Source organism: Prosopis cineraria, unplaced genomic scaffold, assembly GCF_029017545.1.
Source record: "Prosopis cineraria cultivar Desert tree isolate PC_DT_omini unplaced genomic scaffold, ASM2901754v1 PC11, whole genome shotgun sequence".
Taxonomy (NCBI): domain Eukaryota; kingdom Viridiplantae; phylum Streptophyta; class Magnoliopsida; order Fabales; family Fabaceae; genus Prosopis; species Prosopis cineraria.
Genome location: NW_026555342.1, coordinates 17917490 through 17935201, shown reverse-complemented (window position 1 = coordinate 17935201; position 17712 = coordinate 17917490). Strand labels below are relative to the sequence as shown.

General features: G+C 34.3%; 2 protein-coding genes across 2 annotated transcripts; both read right to left on the bottom strand.

Annotated features, from left to right (window-relative positions):
• Positions 1 to 1095: 1095 nt before the first annotated feature.
• LOC129286236 (cysteine protease XCP2-like) lies at positions 1096 to 1946 on the bottom strand. Its single transcript, XM_054922247.1, has 3 exons — positions 1758 to 1946; positions 1565 to 1666; positions 1096 to 1425 (listed from the first exon to the last, which is right to left on the bottom strand). The coding sequence occupies exons 1-3, from the start codon at positions 1944 to 1946 to the stop codon at positions 1096 to 1098; spliced, it is 621 nt and encodes a 206-aa protein (XP_054778222.1).
• Positions 1947 to 10128: 8182 nt separating this feature from the next.
• Positions 10129 to 11684, bottom strand: LOC129286235 (ervatamin-B-like). The gene is made up of 4 exons (XM_054922246.1): positions 11232 to 11684; positions 10778 to 11010; positions 10596 to 10685; positions 10129 to 10383 (listed from the first exon to the last, which is right to left on the bottom strand). The coding sequence occupies exons 1-4, from the start codon at positions 11653 to 11655 to the stop codon at positions 10129 to 10131; spliced, it is 1002 nt and encodes a 333-aa protein (XP_054778221.1). The 5' UTR covers positions 11656 to 11684.
• Positions 11685 to 17712: the final 6028 nt, after the last annotated feature.

Here is a 17712-nt window from a genome sequence, read left to right as displayed (position 1 = left end):
TTTTCTCCAGCATTTGGCTTTATCTTTGTTTCTGGGGATACCCGACTTGTATCTGATGTGCTTTGCTTTGATTTGTTTTATTCTCTAACTTCTACTTCTTGTTGGGCTAAGTGAAGAATACAAACCCATTCTGATGGGAGAAATTCTTATTGACTGAATCAAACTGAACTACATCATAGTTAGAATAATAACAAGTTTTACACACAAAATATGATTTCAATTTATATACCTTTAACCTCAACATTACTCCCACTCGAGTTTAAATTTATAAATTTAAAGTTACCAGCTTGCTGAGCGATCTTTCTTGATCCTTTCTTCCTAAGGTTTTGGTTAAAATATCAGCTCGTTGATTGTTTGAAGATATTAAACATGCTTTAAATCAATCAATCCATGTATTTATCTGCAGATTATCTGGAGAAAATGTTCTGCTTCTTTGATTTCCATGAAACCAGGCCTCCACAAAGCTTGACAATGTATCATGTAACTAACCTTCTTTTCTTATCCTTTGATAACAAATCTGGCACAGTACATATTTATCTACCCTTAATCACAACACTTCTTCTCTAGAAATGAGAGGATTAATTTGTTCTTGTACTAATTATTTGAGTGACATTTAAGCTCTCTTAAATTAAACAATGAGAGTTAGTTGAGATGCGCACATATTCTTAATTGTGACTTAGTTTTTTTATCAATTAAAAACCATTTATAAATTATACATGATCAGCACTCTTTTATAATAATACATGCGGCAAAAACTCCACAATCTGTTTGGCTTTCAGGCATACACAAGAGTTACAACACAAATAGAGCCTTTATTCATCAAAGGCAAAAATGACATGCCATTTATTTATGCCAAAGACACTTACACGTACACATGAGGCATTTGTTCAAAGGCAAGTGAGATGCTTCATATAGCAGAAACCCCACAATCACATTGTGTTTGACTTTCAAAAGCACACAAGAGTTACACTACAAACAAGATTTAGAAAGGCTTTTTTAACTGGTTTAAAAAGCCTTTTTTCCTACTAGTGACGCCCACGTGCACACATAATGCCAAGCGTCATGTTATTGTTGCACGTATTACTTCGAGCTGCTTCATATAGCAGAATCAAGCTTGAGAATGTTCTTGGTTGGGTAACAAGCATAGCAATTGAAGTTGCATACACCAAAAGGATCACCAGTGTTTGTTTTGATGTAGATGTAACTACTGTCTCCCCATTCTCTACCCCATGAGTTCTTCACAATCCAATAATCATGATCAAGACCCAAAGAACCGTATCCCACGATCAGCATCGCATGATCAGTATACCAACGTTCAACGTTTGGGCAGCTACTCGCATCAAAGAGTCCATGTCCATGTTCAAAGTATAAACTTTTAATGAAGAAATTAGTGCTGACATGGATCAAGCCAAGTGGATCTCTCTCCTTGTTTCAAAGAAATTATTCCCTGTCCTCGTTTATTTATTCGAGCTTTTTATCTTCTATTTATTTATGACATATATGTGACTTACACCCTTGTAGTGTCGAAAGTCTATGGGATCGGCATACATAAGGATCGGCATACATAAACACTAACAGGCAGCCTAGAAACAGCGCAAAGGAGACAAGGTTCGCATAAGGATTTCACTTTTCCATAGCCTTCAATAGTAAGGGCTATCCTCTTCTCCTGTCGGAAAAAGAAAAAAGGGAAACCAGATAATCAGAGCGAGAAGAAGAAGAAGGGGTAATCCACGAAAATAAAGAATAATGTTACAGACCTTTTGGTGATTGCAAGTACCATTAATAGCTTCATAAGGATAATCTGACTCCGAGGCAATTCCACCATTTTTGATGACATATTCAAATGCTTTGTAGACCTGGCCTCCATTGCTGCCATGAGTATTAGGATCACATGACATAAGTTGTTGTTCAGGAACACTCACAAGAATATTGTTGTCACGCCCCATAAATAAAGGGTGACCAGCATGAGTGTGAACACTCACACATTCCCGTAAGCCCAGAATGAATATTTATTCCATTTTACAAAAGAAAAGAACAAAATTAATCAAATTACATGGGAATTAAAGTAATTCCTTTAGACTCATTATCATAAGAAAGTGTCGACATTTTTGTAGAAATTTCGGCAGAACCTTCTCTGTAATTAGGATCTCCCGAAAATTCTATAACAAATTTTTTTATAGATAATAGTATAAATCAGGATCGTAGCTCCTTCCAGCCAGCAACCCATATACAAACCAAAACAAAGTCTATTAACAATCTATGTGGAATATCTAATCTTTCTTTTAAATCAAAAAGACATACGAACTATATATTTACATTAAAAGAAGCAATACCAATCCAAAACTTTCACCAATTGTAGCTATTCTATCCTTTTGAGGTCAATGGTGGGATTGGCGTCAGCTAACAAATCTGAAGCTAAAATAATTTTTTCAGTGAATAGCATTCTCATGATAAAATTCTTAAATTTTAAATCAACAATCTCTAATAATGGTGTCAACTAATTAAAAGTAAGTCCACCAAAATTTATAAGCATGTAAGTCATAGCCATATTTGTAAAATAAGAGTAAATTGAAAACAATTTATGTTATCATGCTAAAAGAAAACAATCTGCTCACATATAACTCAAAGTGGTACAAATTGCTAGCCAAAATCATGTAAATTTCAAAAACACATATTAATCAACATTTAAGATCTTGAGAACTAAACAGAATAGGTTACAAACATGGACACATAGTTTATGAGAGTAAATAACCAAATGCGGCTTATGCCACGAAAACAAACGTGGACACAGCAGTCCACGAGGGTAAATAACCAAACGCGGCTTATGCCACGAAAACAAATGTGGACACACGGTCCACGAGGGTAAGTAACCTAACGCGGCTCAGGCCACCAAATCAAACGCGGGTACAAAGCCCACGATTACCAAACGTGAGAATAAAACTCACAAAGCAAACTAGCTAGTGTTTAACCATAGCGCGTTACGGGCTAACGGAATTACCGTTAGCAGCAGTGTTCTGTTTCGAGTCTCCTTTTAAATCACGCTTCAAACATGCGAGAAAAATAATTATCATTGAAATAAATTATCATTCTTACTGCCAAACTCGCATGAATTGTTTCAAATCTTAACATTTGTCAAAATCATAAATTTGCAATAATTAACTATCTAATAAATTTCAAAGTTTAACAACCATACAAGAATGCTTTCATCAAATTTGGAAATGTATTTTCAAGAATTAATAAATGCACATATCATAACTCATTTGTCCTTTATTGATATTTCATAATTTTTAAAATTAATATAATTCATAAGAATAAAATATTTCAAAAAAGGCTATTAAAAATAAAAATATATTAAATAGAATGCTATTCACTTACTTGTCAGAGCTTCAAATTCTCAAAGATATCCTCTTCTCTAATTTTGGTCAGGGCCCCATTCTTCCTCACACCCTATCAGGATATAAATAAATGAAATTTTTAACCAAACTCCAAATCAACCATTATCATTTAAAATTCTAAAACTAACATCATATTTAGAGTTGATCCAATTGTTATCATTAACATCACTAATCCCAACTAATTTGTTTTAGTCAAAACCATCCATTCATAATTCCATAGCTTCCATACTAACATACTTCTACTACCAAACATTATCCTTCACACTTACAATCTTCCCCATTCTTGAGGTAAAAATTTTTCATAGATTTTCATAGGTAAAAATTTTTCAAACACTCTTTCAAACTTCAAAGCAGATTCAAGCATCAAATAAGTGAAATTCCATCGTGTAGAAACATCCAAGCATATAAGGCTTTTAGTGTCCAATTTCTCTCCATCAGCCTAACTTTTAAATTTAAGAAACCTAGAAGGAGAGGAACAAACATACCTCACATAATTTCTAATGGAATAAAAGCTTTATTTTAACTCCTTCAAGCCTTCATTCACCACTAAATTCAGCACATGAGCATAGTACCTCAGTTGTAAGTACTCGCCATCACATACTAACCCCTTCCAAGCCTTAATCCTCCTTTTTAAGTATGCTAAAGCTGTGTCATTAGCCGTTGCATTATCCATGGTTATTGTGAATACCTTATTGATCCCCCAATCTAACAAACACTTCTTAATTGTCTTCCCTATTATTTCACCTCTGTGATTTTCAATCATATAAAAATTCAAAATTCTCTTATGAAGTTTCTACTTAGGGTCAATAAAATGTGCAGTCACACACATATAGTTGAAGCTTTGATTGGATGTCCAGCAATCAGTAGTGATACAAACACGATGAGCACATTTCTTTAGAGCCTTCTTTAACAACTTCATTTCTCTAAGAAATAACTGCCAGCAATCCTTTGTCACAGTTGTTCTTGTAGGAATTAGAAATCTGGGTTCTGATTCATGAATCAATTTTCTAAATCCTTCCTTTTCAACAATCCTAAAAGGCTACTCATCTGTAATTATAAATTTAGCAAGTGCTCTTCAACATCTCTTTTCATTATAAATATGAGGAATCAAGCCTCTTCCTTGTCCTTGCAAGCTTACTCCTTCTTGTGACACATAATTCAGTATTGATTGCTTATTATCTGTTGTGGCTTTGTGTGGGTTCTTGGGACATTTAGGTATGTGCCTTTTCAAGGAGTTTGTCCCATGCTTAATTGGGTCACAGGCATATGTGGTGTGGCAATATTTGCAAGATGCTCTATATTCCCCATTTGTCTTTTCTAATGGCAATCTAAAAAAAATTCACAAACTTATGATGATTTTAGTATCTTCTTTTCAGGTTCTTTCCTCTTTTGACCCCTACACTCTGCTTCCTGAAGGGCTTTTGTAGTAGTACTGATAGGAGGTAGAGGAGGTAATAAAGAAGAAGGTATTGGAGGAGGTGTAACTGGATCAGGATTAGTCCTACTTTCATCTTGGGGAGAGGGTGTAGTCATAGGTGTGAATGGAGTAAGGTTAGCATTAGGACTCATGGGAGTAGAACTAGGATTGTTGTATGCTACATGCGAAGAAGGAGTAGAAGCAAAATTTTATTCTTTTATTTTGTGGCCTAACAAATAATTTCATTAAATAAGAAACAGAACTGGCATAACACTTTGATGGACAAACTTAACATTAACATAAATAGAAGCCATGGATAAACATTAAAAAACCAACACTTTGATGAATCATTGTTAAACAAACCAGCAGCAAAATGCAAATTATTTTCAATTTAACCAAAACAAAACAAAAATAGAGATCTCACAAAGAAAAGAAATAATCCAGCAACAATGATACTTGAGCTTCGAATAGAGAGAGTGAAAGAGAAGAACAGGTATGAAGACAAGAGACCATTTACCTAAGCTTCGATGAGATGAGCTAGTGAACTCGAGTGTGATGGGACGAATGATGAATCTCTGAACTCTGAAGCTGCTAACCGAGACGGAGGAAGCTCTAAACTCTAAAGTTGCCAATGCTAAATGGAGGAAGCTCGAAAAGATCAAGGGATAAAGAGCAAAGCCGGAGATGCGATCGAGAGAGAGGGATAGAGAGCGACACTAGAGATGCAATTGAGAGAAAGGGATAGAGAGTAGCGTCGGAATGCGATCGAGAGAGAGGGACAAAGAGTGGTGAGGAGGTTGAGAGGTGTGTAGCTGAGCAGCTGTGCAGACTGAGTAAGCACTACATCAGATCGAAAATGTGAGTGAGAGAATTGAGACTTAGGGCAGTTAGGGTTACAATATTTTCATTTTCCATTCATGCCCTCACCAATCTAACAAATTACATCATATATTATTATTTTTATTAAAAAAATATATATATATACCTTGGGTCGGGCAGGGTCAATTGGTTGGATACCTTAGCCTTAAACCCTGCCCAACTCAAATTTTGGGCTCAGCCTAACTATACCTAATCAATGTTGGGCATATTGTTTAGCGCTCGGGTCGGCCATATTTTACTTGAGTTGGGTCGGGCATTATGGGCACATGGGCATCTTGCACAGGCCTAGGTGGAAGTTGAGTAACACGTATGTTTTTAGCCACTAGCTTGTGAAAGCTCAATCTCAGCCGTTGACTAAATCTATTAGTTGAGAACAAGAGACCACAGGGTATAGCAATGATTGGTGCCATGCATGATCGAAAAAGTTCTTTATGTTGTTAGTTTGATGCAGTCTTTTAAACCAATAAATATTGATTATCCATTGCATCAAATGACATCCAAAACGTTGTCAAATGAGTATAAAATTTGCATTTCTTTTTCCTCATATTGTTAGATGGCTTTGATACATAAATAGACCTTTCCAATAACATAAGACATCTTTTAAACTCCATTGGTCCAAATATAAATTATTAGGTAGTTTATATAATTGTTTTTTTTAATTATACTTGTCACACCCCAAAAATTAGGTGTGACCGGCACAGGATATAGGCACAAAACTCATATCCCTTAAGCCATGATCGAAGAAACTCTGAAATTAATACGTTAAACACACTAATAGAATAATTAGAAATTGTTACAATATTAAATCAGATATTCAATTTTAAAAGAAATGTGAGGATCCTACTTGCAGTCTACATAGGGCACCTAAGGCTAGAGGCCAACGTAGGTATAAAGTTTAAATTTTTCATCAAATTAGGATTTGACTAAAATAATTCTTCTGCTTCAATTCAGCAATAAAACTCCTTAGTAGATATCTTGAGTCACAAGTTTAACTATACCATCTGAGACTAAAATATCTTTTTCAGTGAATAACGTCCCAATAATAAATAATTGAACATGAATAAAAGGAAAGTTTGAAACAATTATGCAATTCAAAGAGGCAACGATTTTCATAAAAATTTAATAAACTTTAAAAATAAAAGAATTTTATAAATTTTAAATAAAATCTTGAACTATTAAAATATCATATCAAGTATTATTATCACTTGATTGCGAGAAAGTAAATAAATAAAATAAATAATCATAAATAATTCACTAATTAAAAACCAATGAAATGTAAAATTATCAAATAATCAGATTCATATTACAGGGACTTATCAAAACAATTACCAAACGTGGACACAAAGTCCACAAGGGTAAATAACCAAACGCAGCTCTTGCCACAAAGACAAACGTAGACACACAATCCACAAGGGTAAGTAACCAAACGTAATCGAAGCTACGAAACAAACATGGACACATAGTCCACAAGAGTAATGCTAGCCAAACGTGACTTGAAGCCACAAAACAAACATGAGTACAATGCTCACGAGTAACTATCCCTCCGTTCCATGTGTGTTGGCCATTGCACGAGGCTAGCACCTACTATGAACACCCTGCTAGCTAGGTAAACCATGGCACACCAAGGGCTAACGGAATTGTCATTAGCAACAAGTATTCTGTATAAAGTCCCTTTTTAAAACTATTTTCAAACATGCAAGAAAATCATCACTTTCAAGATATTGTTCTCATTTTCAAAATCAAACTCGCATGAATACTTTTAAGTATTAAAACTTTCTAGAATCAAATTTCATATTCAATGCTCATGCTTGCATTTATTGAATAATAAAAAATTTCCAATGCTAATGAAAAGGATGTTTCCAACTGTACAATTAGAATTTTTTAACCTATCATATTTTATCCAACACTTTATTAATAACCATTCTATCCCCAAGAATTTAAAGTCACATACAAATTCATAATAATTAAATTCCTTTAATTTGTAACCTACAAGCAAAATTCATGGATCAATAACACTCAAACTAAATGTATCTATCACAATAACTAATCAAATTTCATAAATCTAAGATATTCAAGCAAAACTCTCACAGAGGCATTTTATCGAACACTTATCATCCATTAATTCTTAGATTAACACCAAACATCTTCCCTTTAAATCTCATTTCCTACAAATCACAAAATTGATATTGAACTCAATCAGCTAACCCAATTTCGATTCTTTAATAGAAAAAAATTCAATTAGACCTTAAGGAAAAATTTAATCTAATTCCTCTGGCATGAGTGAATTTATCTACCAAAAATCATGTTCTTAAACTCAAGCTTAATTTGATTATCCTTCTAACACGCATAACAGCTGCAATTTAAGGGGAGAAAATAAAAACCCATTTTCAGCCATATCACACAAATGCATGCACAAAATAGAAGAAAGATGCATCTTGACTTGCCACTAATGCAGTAAAGAAATGAAGAGAAGAAGTTGAACCTCCCTAACTCACATGTGATCACGACAGAGCAGAACAAAAGGAGGTTCTAGTCAAGTGAAAATGGAGAAAGTAGGACACAGAACGAAGGAGGAAGAAGATCTTAGAACATATACACAAACAGCACAGACGAGAGATAGTCCCATGGTAGTGCATTAACAGAGGAGGAGGAAGAAAAATTCAAGCATCACCGTCACATGAAAAGAAGACCGATGGATGAATAGAGGAGCAGATGAATTTGCGAGTTTGGCCTCGACAGTGGCAAATTCACGGTGATCACGAACACTGGTGATGGACTCAACTGCTAGCCTAGCTCTACTCGTGCAAGCTACTAGCGACTGCATAGGAGACAGAAAGGAACTATGGAGGAAAGAAGCCTGAGCAAGGAGCGAGTAGATCGACTTGAACAGCTTTCTTGCAGCAGCAAACTTTGGTGATTTGAACATAGCAGTTAAGGAGGAAGAAGAGGCAAAAACCAAGCACACTTCATCAACAGTGAGCAGAGATCGACAGGAACCAGAGACAGGGGAAATGAGAAGCAATCGTTTCATGACAGATTCTCAAAGGAGAAGAAACAAGCAAGCTCAGTGGTAGACATAAGACAGAAGAAAAGGAAAGATGCAAGCCAGCGATGGTGAGGGAAGAAATGAAGAATAACGCGAGGAGGAGATGAGTAGAGACTGAAAGAAAGATTTTTCTGACTCTCGATGGTTCTGGATTTTTCAAAAATGCTGAAGGAGAAGGGAAAATGATGAGGCGGTGCGTGCATATTAACCGAGAGAGAATATAAATATGAACTTTATGAAATTGCGAAAATTACAAAAGAGGGCCCAAAATTTCTTCTAATAACATAAAAGATACAAGTACTTTGGCAATTTTCCTATAATTTTAAACTAAATAAAATTAATTTATTACTAACAAAAATTAAAACTTTTGACCTTCAAGTAAGCTATTAGCAAAAGTTCCAGTAACTCACTCTTCCAATTTCCATAAAACTAATTTAAAGAAAACATAAATTAGGAGATTTTTTTTTTTGGTCATTACAATACCCTTACTTATTACATTTTTTGGGAAAAAATGATGCATTAAAATTTTAATAATTATTATGAAGACACTTATAAAGGATATATTTATTGATGGCATAATTGAAAAGACATAATTTTTTTAGAAATTAAGGTTTTATCTAACTTTTTTTCTTTAAAAAAATCATAAATTAGTTACTATTATCCTGTATTGTGGACAAACAGAATATCAAGCATTGAACACATTTTTTCTCCAGCATTTGGCTTTATCTTCTTTGTTTCTGGGGGTACCCGACTTGTATCTGATGTACTTTGCTTTGATTTGTTTTATTCTCTAACTTCTACTTCTTGTTGGGCTAAGTGAAGAGTACAAACCCTTAACCAAACTGAACTGCATCATATTCAGACTAATAACAAGTTTTACACATAAAATATGATTTCAATTTATATATCCTTAACCACAACACTTCTTCTCTAGAAATGAGAGGATTAATTTGTTCTTGTGCTAATTATTTGAGCGACATTTAAGCTCTCTTAAATTAAACAATAGGAGTTTAGTTGATGTGCGCACATATTCTTAATTGTGACACAGTTTTTTTATAAATAAAAATCATTGATAAATTATACTTGATCAGTACTTTTTTATAATAATACACGCGGCAAAAACTCCACAATCTGTTTGGTTTTCAGGCACACACAAGAGTTACAACACAAATAGAGCCTTTGTTCAAAGGCAAGTGAGATGCTTCATAAAGCAGAAACCCCACAATCACATTGTGTTTGACTTTCAAAAGCACACAAGAGTTACACTACAAACAAGATTTAGAAAGGCTTTTTTAACTAGTTTCAAAAGCCTTTTTCCCTACTAGTGACGCCCACGTGCACACATAATGCCAGGCGTCATGTTATTGTTGCACGTATTACTTCGAGCTGCTTCATATAGCCGAATCAAGCTTGAGAATGTTCTTGGTTGGGTAATAAGCGTAGCAATTGAAGTTGCATACACCAAAAGGATCACCAGTGTTTGTTTTGATGTAGATGTAACCATTGTCTCCCCAATCTTTACCCCATGAGTTCTTCACAATCCAATAATCATGACCAGGACCCAAAGAACCGTATCCCACGATCAGCATGGCATGATCAGTACACCAACGTTCAACGTTTGGGCAGCTATTCGCATCAAAGAGTCCCTGTCCATGTTCAAAGTATAAACTTTTAATGAAGAAATTAGTGCTGACGTGGATCAAGCCAAGTGGATCTCTCTCCTTGTTTTAAAGAAATTATTCCCTCTCCTCATTTATTTATTTGAGCTGTTTGTCTTCTATTTATTTATGACATATATGTGACTTAGCCCCTTGTAGTGTCGAAAGTCTATGGGATCGGCATACATATAAACACTAACAGGCTGTCTAGAAACAGCGCAAAGGAGACAAGGTTCGCATAAGGATTTCACTTTTCCATAGCCTTCAATAGCAAGGGCTACCTTCTTTTCCTGTCGGAAAAAGAAAAAAGGGAAAACAAGATAATCAGAGCGAGAAGAAGAAGAAGGTGTAATCCACGAAAATAAATGATAATGTTACAGACCTTTTGGTGATTGCAAGTACCATTAATAGCTTCGTAAGGATAATCTGACTCTGAGGCAATTCCACCATTTTTGATGACATATTCAAATGCTTTGTAGACCTGGCCTCCATTGCAGCCATGAGTATTAGGATCACATGACATAAGTTGTTGTTCAGAAACACTCACAAGAGTATTGTAGTCTATTTTATTCATTCCTTCAATGGCTTCCGTTGATGAAAACGCCCAGCAACTTCCTATAAACACGCATCAGCGTGCGCACACAAACAATTGGAATATTAAAATTGTAAAGTTGAAAACAAAGATGATTTGATTCCTCTCTACTAAAATGACATGAAACAAGAATAAGAACGAGTTATAGTGATAATATCCCGCGCGATAATATAGCCATTGCACCAAATCCAAATCCATAAAAAGTTATTTACATTATAAAAAGAAACCAATTATTAACACTTACCACAATTTTTTTGGTCTTTGACGTCAGTCACTGCTCCAAAGTCCCACCAATCCAAGGAAAGAGGTGCATTTGGACAGTGATCGCTGTTGGGCTCACCAATGTTGCCTCCCTCTGTGTGCTCCATCTCAATCAAGTAGGTTTCTTTGAATTCATCCAATGTCAAATCTGAGAATTTGTTCAAACCCAAACGATAGTCGTAGACTGAAGTTCTTTTCGCATTTTCCTCCTTGATATACTTCACACTGCTTTTGAAGATCTCAAATCTCTTTGACTTCTCGTCTAGGGTTTTATGTTCTCGTTTGTGTTCCTTCTGCCACAGTTGGAATAGCTCAAAGAGCTCTTCCTCAGAGGTGAACTTGTCTAGATCATCGTCGTAATTCAGAATCGAAAACTCACTGGGAAGACTAAAAGAGAGACATATCATTGAAAAGGAGAAGAAGAAAAGAAAGAGAGACTTAGAGAGAGTAAGAGAAGCCATTATTGTTTTCTAAATAAGCAATCAAGTGATGGACTTGGTATTTTCGCTTAGGTTATGTCCAGTATTTATAGAGCTTAGCGTGAGGGTAATGAAAATGAGAAAAGTAAAAAAAAAAAAAAAGGCTTGGTCTTAGTGGAAAGGATTATGTTATGCAAAACAGGAAAGAGAAAAGGGGAAGAGAGAGAAAGAGAAAAGAGGAGGGGAGAGAAGGAAGGAAAATATCAAAATCCTCATAAACTCTTATTCAATAATAGTCAAAAGTTGATTCTAAATGAAAATCCTAACTCTATTTATAGAGTTTTAAAATGATAAAATAATAAATCTAAATGTAAATCCTAAATCTAATTTTAAATGATACTGATAAAATGATAATATCCTGTCTTATTAAATATAAATAAATCTAAGATACCAATAAAATAAAATAATGAATCCTAGTATATATAAAGCTTAGTGTGAGAGCAATGAAAATGAGAAACGAAAAAAAAAGAAGAGGCTTGGTCTTAGTGGAAAGGATTATGTGATGTAAAAAATATAACAATATTCTATCATTTTTCCCTCGCTTGAAGAACTCATCTCTAGATGAGTTAAAATTAAAGCACAAATTAGTCAAGGAGGGAGAGGAGGGATAAAATTTCATCCACGTGTATAGATTTAGAAATTCATTCCAACAAGTGAGTTAGCGATGAATTGCATCATGTGGAGGACCACATTAATTATTTGGAATTTTGAAAAAACTTTCCAACAAACAAGATATTGTTGAAGCTTCCTATTAGGTGACAGGACATTCTTGGTAGGTACAATTTGTAGACAAGGTGAATCTATATTAAGTCGAGGTTGGTTCTGCCTAATCACAACTTGGGAAGGTACCAATTGTATAGCAAGTAGAGGAATTGTTGTTGGAACTTCCAATGGAGCCTGTGGAGGTAAAGGTGCTAGAGTGGACAAACCACTCTCATGATTAGGCTTCACATGAGTTATATTACACTCCTTTGATTTTAGGATAGGAGTGTCAACATCTATATGCTCATTAGCTAGATTTTGGTTCATCAGCGACTCTGTAATCTATTGAAACATCTTTATTGTTCTAATTAAATAGGCATCTTCTTGAATTTGGCGTGCACATTCTCAAATTTGACATTCTAATTCAGCATTGGATTCATCATTGCAGCGTTTGACCTTAGTTATTCACCTTTCAAATTCAGAGCTAAAACTTCCATGCTCATCAATCTGCTGTGTATATTCAGCTGTATGACATGCTTCATATCTACACTATTGGTCATATGCATACCAGTAATGGCATTGTTCTTTGATTTTTTTCCTTTGGTAGCCTTTGTGATATTGTGTATGTCCAACATATCGAGGTAGGGTGCCATAATAATTTTGGCACTCCCTGTATGGGCATGCACGAAAATATGCCATATAAAATCATGAATATATGGATTGAAATTACCTTTCAAATATTTTATGTAATGATTTATGGCTTTAGGGAAGGTCTAGGTTATTTTATGGATCTCAACCAACATAGGGAAGGAAGGTGGCACTAGGTTTTGGTACCAAATTGATGTAAAATGGGAAAGAAAAAAGGGGAAGAGAGATAAAGAGAAAAGAGGGGAGAGAGAAGGAGGAAGAATACTGAAACTCTTGAAAACTCTTATTCAATAATATGCAAAGCTAATTACAAATGAAAACCCTAACTCTATTTATATAGTTCTAAAATAATAACATAATAAATTTAAATCTAAATTCTTAATCTAATTTAAAGAGATACTAATAGGATGATAATATCCTATCTTATTAAATATAAATAAATCTAAGATAACAATAAAATAAAATAATAAATCTTAATTCTAATAGATAAATATCCTTATTTGAATATCCTTAATGGATAATTCTAATATCTTAAAAAAACCTAATTATTCTAATTAACCATTATTCCTTATTCCATCATAATGGTTGTTTAAGCATGAAGTCTTGACTTCAAGTCTATGTTAATACACAAAGCGCCTTAGAAAGAGTTACCTCTAATTAGGCTTAACAATACTTAAATCTGACCCAATTGAGATAGCCATATAAAAAATGTGAAAAAATTATTCTTAATTAAGAAAGTGGAAACCCATAATTAAAATGTTTTGTATGCATCATATAATTGTGACCAAAGTATCTTGTTGGGATCAGAATATTGTACGTACAATATCCGAATGGCCATATATTGTGACTTCATATCTGTGGTGACTTTACGTGCATGCATGGGAATAAAGACAGTGTCAAGCAGGTACTTGCACGCACCAAGTTAAAGAATCTTTCGTTTCCATTCTGAACTGTCCTTGTGACTTCATATAGGTGGAGTTGATTTAATTAGCTGTTTATTATTAGCTATCTTCCAAAAATGGACCATCTAAATAAAACCAAATGATGAGGAAGTTAATATTCTTCAGGACACAAATATGATCATGAACTCATGGTTAATATATAACAATAATTTATTTTATTGTGAGAACTTGTAGTTGCTAAAGTATATTTAACCATAGTCTTTTATTGATTAATTAAAATTTAATTCGGACTTAATTTTTCCATGAACTCTATGATTTTTTTAGGGAAAAATTGAAAATCTTTTATACCTCGCGATAAAGTCTATACTTTGTAAAGCAACTTTTTTTCCATTGTAATTATAAATTTGTACTCTTTATTTGCTTAATGTATAGGTGAAATATCTTCAACATAGGTCTTTGATTAGTGGCCAAGGCTTCCAAAATATTCTTAATTACTATTATTTTATGGCCTTCTAACTTCAGTTGGTCATGGGCATCAAAAATTACATTTTTAGTGCAAACATAAAGATTATTGCATTTTGATAAATAATCCATTAGTTTATAATGGGGAGAATGACAAAAAGAATACCCTTGAAATATTCAAATAATAAAAAAGTACCAAAATGTGATAATTATTATGTAGTTTTCAAAGACTTAATTGTTTGGCATATTGATTTTTTTATGAAATGAAAAGTTTGCCCCCAATTTAAAATTTGAAATGAAAAATATGGAGGATAGTGACTACCTTGTTAGGTTTTAGTCACTTTCCTAAAAAAAGTTGTCATTCTCTTTTTTTAAGTTGTTAATGTCCTCCATGTATATGTTGCATTTTGCTGATGAAAAAATGGAAGAAAAGATGTAAATTTAATGAGTATAATTGGAAAGTTGTAAATTTTTTAGAAATTAAAGGTCCACTTAATTATTTTTTTAGAACTATGAATTAATTATCAATATCCTGGTTCACAAATAATATCAAGCATGCATGGAGCACGTTTTACTCCAGCATTTGAAATTATCTTATTGGTTCCTGGGGGACATATACCAACTTTCATGTGACGTGCTTCCTTTGATTTGTTGGTTTATTCTTTAACTTCTAGCTACCAACTTATATCTGATGTGCTTTCCTTTGTTTTGTTTTATTCTCTAACTTCTGCTTCTTGTTGGGCTAAGTGAAGAATAAACCAATTCTAGGAGAAATCTTATTGACTGAATAAAACTAAACAAGATCATACTTAGACTAATAAGTAACGACAGGTTGTACACTTACACACACAAACATGTATTATAGAAAGAATCACATCCAAGGATCACTCAAACAAATTATTCACATACAAAAACTAACAATAAAACTGATTTAAGAAAAAACAAGTCATGTTCCTGTTTTTAACAACAATCTATTTCATATTGCCCCTTGTATGTGAATAATTTTATTAAAATTGTGATCTCCCTATATTATATGTATACCCAGCGAAAGGAAATAACAAGAATTTAACAAGAACTAGCTTAGCCTAATAACAAATATGACCCAGTACACATTTATCTGCCCCATTTATAAATAAACTTAAAAGTTCGAAGCTTAGATTGCTGAGCGATCTTTCACGATCCTTTCTTCCTAACTAAGTGAGAGAATTTGTCATTTGCTAATCTTAAGTAGTCAATGTCCTCCATATATATATATATATGTTGCATTTCGCTTATGAAAAAACGTCAATTTTTTAAGAGATTGAAGTTTCACTTAACTTTTTCTTAGAACTATAAATTAATTACCAATAATATCCAATAATGTGGCCTAGAGAGAATATCAAGCATGGAGCACGTTTTTCTCCAGCATTTGGCATTATTTTGTTCGTTTCTGCGGATACCAACTTGTCTCTGACTTGCTTTCCTTTGATATCATCAAGTAGTTTAATAGTTCCTATATGTGTCACATCCATTTTTAAACCATTTGGAATTCTTATGCGTAAAAGAACCCCATTATATTATGTAAAGGTATCAAAGTGTGCAAGACTACTAACAACGTGACTGGTAGCACCAAAGTCAAGAAACCATACAGGGAAAGATTTAGATTCGAAAGATAAGATGGTTTCTTCCAAACTTGATGACCCATTTGGGTCAATGACCTCTGCTGCTCCAACAGGCACATTTTTTACTTCCTTCTTCAAAATCTTGAGAATTCATTCATAGCCGTGTTGTGATTGTAGTTGATCATCAGCTTGCATACTTGATTTCTAAGTTGTAGTATTGAAGGAATCCATTTGCACTTGACTGATTTGCTTCTCTAGGGAACCTTTGTTTCATCCCCCTTGGAATTGAGATGGGAACCTAATCAGATGATAGCATTGGTCATGTGTATGACCCTTTCTGTGGCAATTCGAACATTCAACAGATAAACTTCTATGACCTCTTCCATTATGCATAGCACCTCATCCTCGAGCCATCATTGTTGCATTATCTTGAGGGATTTGAGATGACACCGAAGAGAGATCTCATTATGCCTCTTCTTAACCAATCATGGAATAAGCTGGATTAATAGAAGGCAAGGGAGACACAAGGAGAAACTGATTGTGGACAGAGTGGTATGAATCATTTAATCCGAGTAGAAATTGTAAAAGATTTTGCTTGTGAACAATCTTCCCCTATTCAGCTGACGACGAAGCACAATTGCAAGTCGGCAAAGGAACCAAAGTGTTGTATTCCCCTTAAAGCTAACTGAGGTGCATGTAATAGGATGACAGAGAGAGCAAACTTTGATTGATCGTACTGATTGAGTGATGAAGACTAAAGATTCAAGAGTCATCGGTCTCATCATATGTTTCCTTCAAATTTGCCCATACGAGATGTGCAATCTCACAATAGGTAATGGAGGTGGCAATTTCTTTCGAGACAGAGTTGATAATCCATGTGAGGATGATTGCATTACATTGATCCCATTGAGATCGAAGGTATGTCGATTGCCTGTCACAGGCACAGCTCCCATCAATTAGCCTGAATTTATTGTTGGCCAATAGAGCCATTCTTATGGTTCTACTCCATAGGCCGTAGTTAGACGTTTCGACAAGAGGACTTTCCACTAGGGTTGTGATTTGGGTGTCAAAAGGGTTGATGAACAAGGGACGAGTTACATCAAGTGCGGAAGCGAAGGCCAAATCTGACCTTTTTTTGCCATTGGTTGATCTTTTCTTGCCATTTTTTGAAGTTTTCTCACCATCACAAGCTAAAAGACAATGACAGAGATGAGTCTTCCTCCATGAATAATCAAGAAATGGCAAGATTAGGGTTTTGGTAAAGAATAATGAAACGAAACATTTTGTGATGTTTGTGAGGAGATAGCGTGTAGATCCCGTTCTGGTACCAAGTTGAAAGAACAGACGGGCTGAACAAACTGAATAATCCTAGAAAATATTATTCTGTGAAAATGCTGTTTACAAGAGCATTAGTTGGGCTATATAGATACCGTCTATATGTATAGCCCAGAGATAAAAACGAAAAACAGAAACCTACAACAAAAAATGATGAAACATCAGAAATCAAATGAAGAAAGCCGGAAAAAAAGGAGGCCTAAAAAATACAATTGGCCCAAGAAACCCAAAATCCAACCTAAAGACCACAATACACTATCAGCCCATTGCTCTATATTTCCTATAGAAATTAAGAAGGATATTTCAAAACAATATATCGTCAAAGTTTAACAAAT

Bases quoted from the DNA above. Each gene is read 5' to 3' on its own strand.
- LOC129286236 (XM_054922247.1), bottom strand. From the start codon at position 1,946: ATGGGGCGTGACAACAATATTCTTGTGAGTGTTCCTGAACAACAACTT. The intron at 1,667-1,757 runs GTCTGTAACATT...TTTTTCCGACAG, and splicing joins GTACTTGCAATCACCAAAAG to GAGAAGAGGATAGCCCTTAC. The intron at 1,426-1,564 runs GTATGCCGATCC...CTTTGAAACAAG, and splicing joins GGCTGCCTGTTAGTGTTTAT to GAGAGAGATCCACTTGGCTT.
- LOC129286235 (XM_054922246.1), bottom strand. From the start codon at position 11,655: ATGATATGTCTCTCTTTTAGTCTTCCCAGTGAGTTTTCGATTCTGAAT. The intron at 10,686-10,777 runs GTCTGTAACATT...TTTTTCCGACAG, and splicing joins GTACTTGCAATCACCAAAAG to GAAAAGAAGGTAGCCCTTGC. The intron at 10,384-10,595 runs GTTAGTGTTTAT...GAACATGGACAG, and splicing joins GCGCTGTTTCTAGACAGCCT to GGACTCTTTGATGCGAATAG.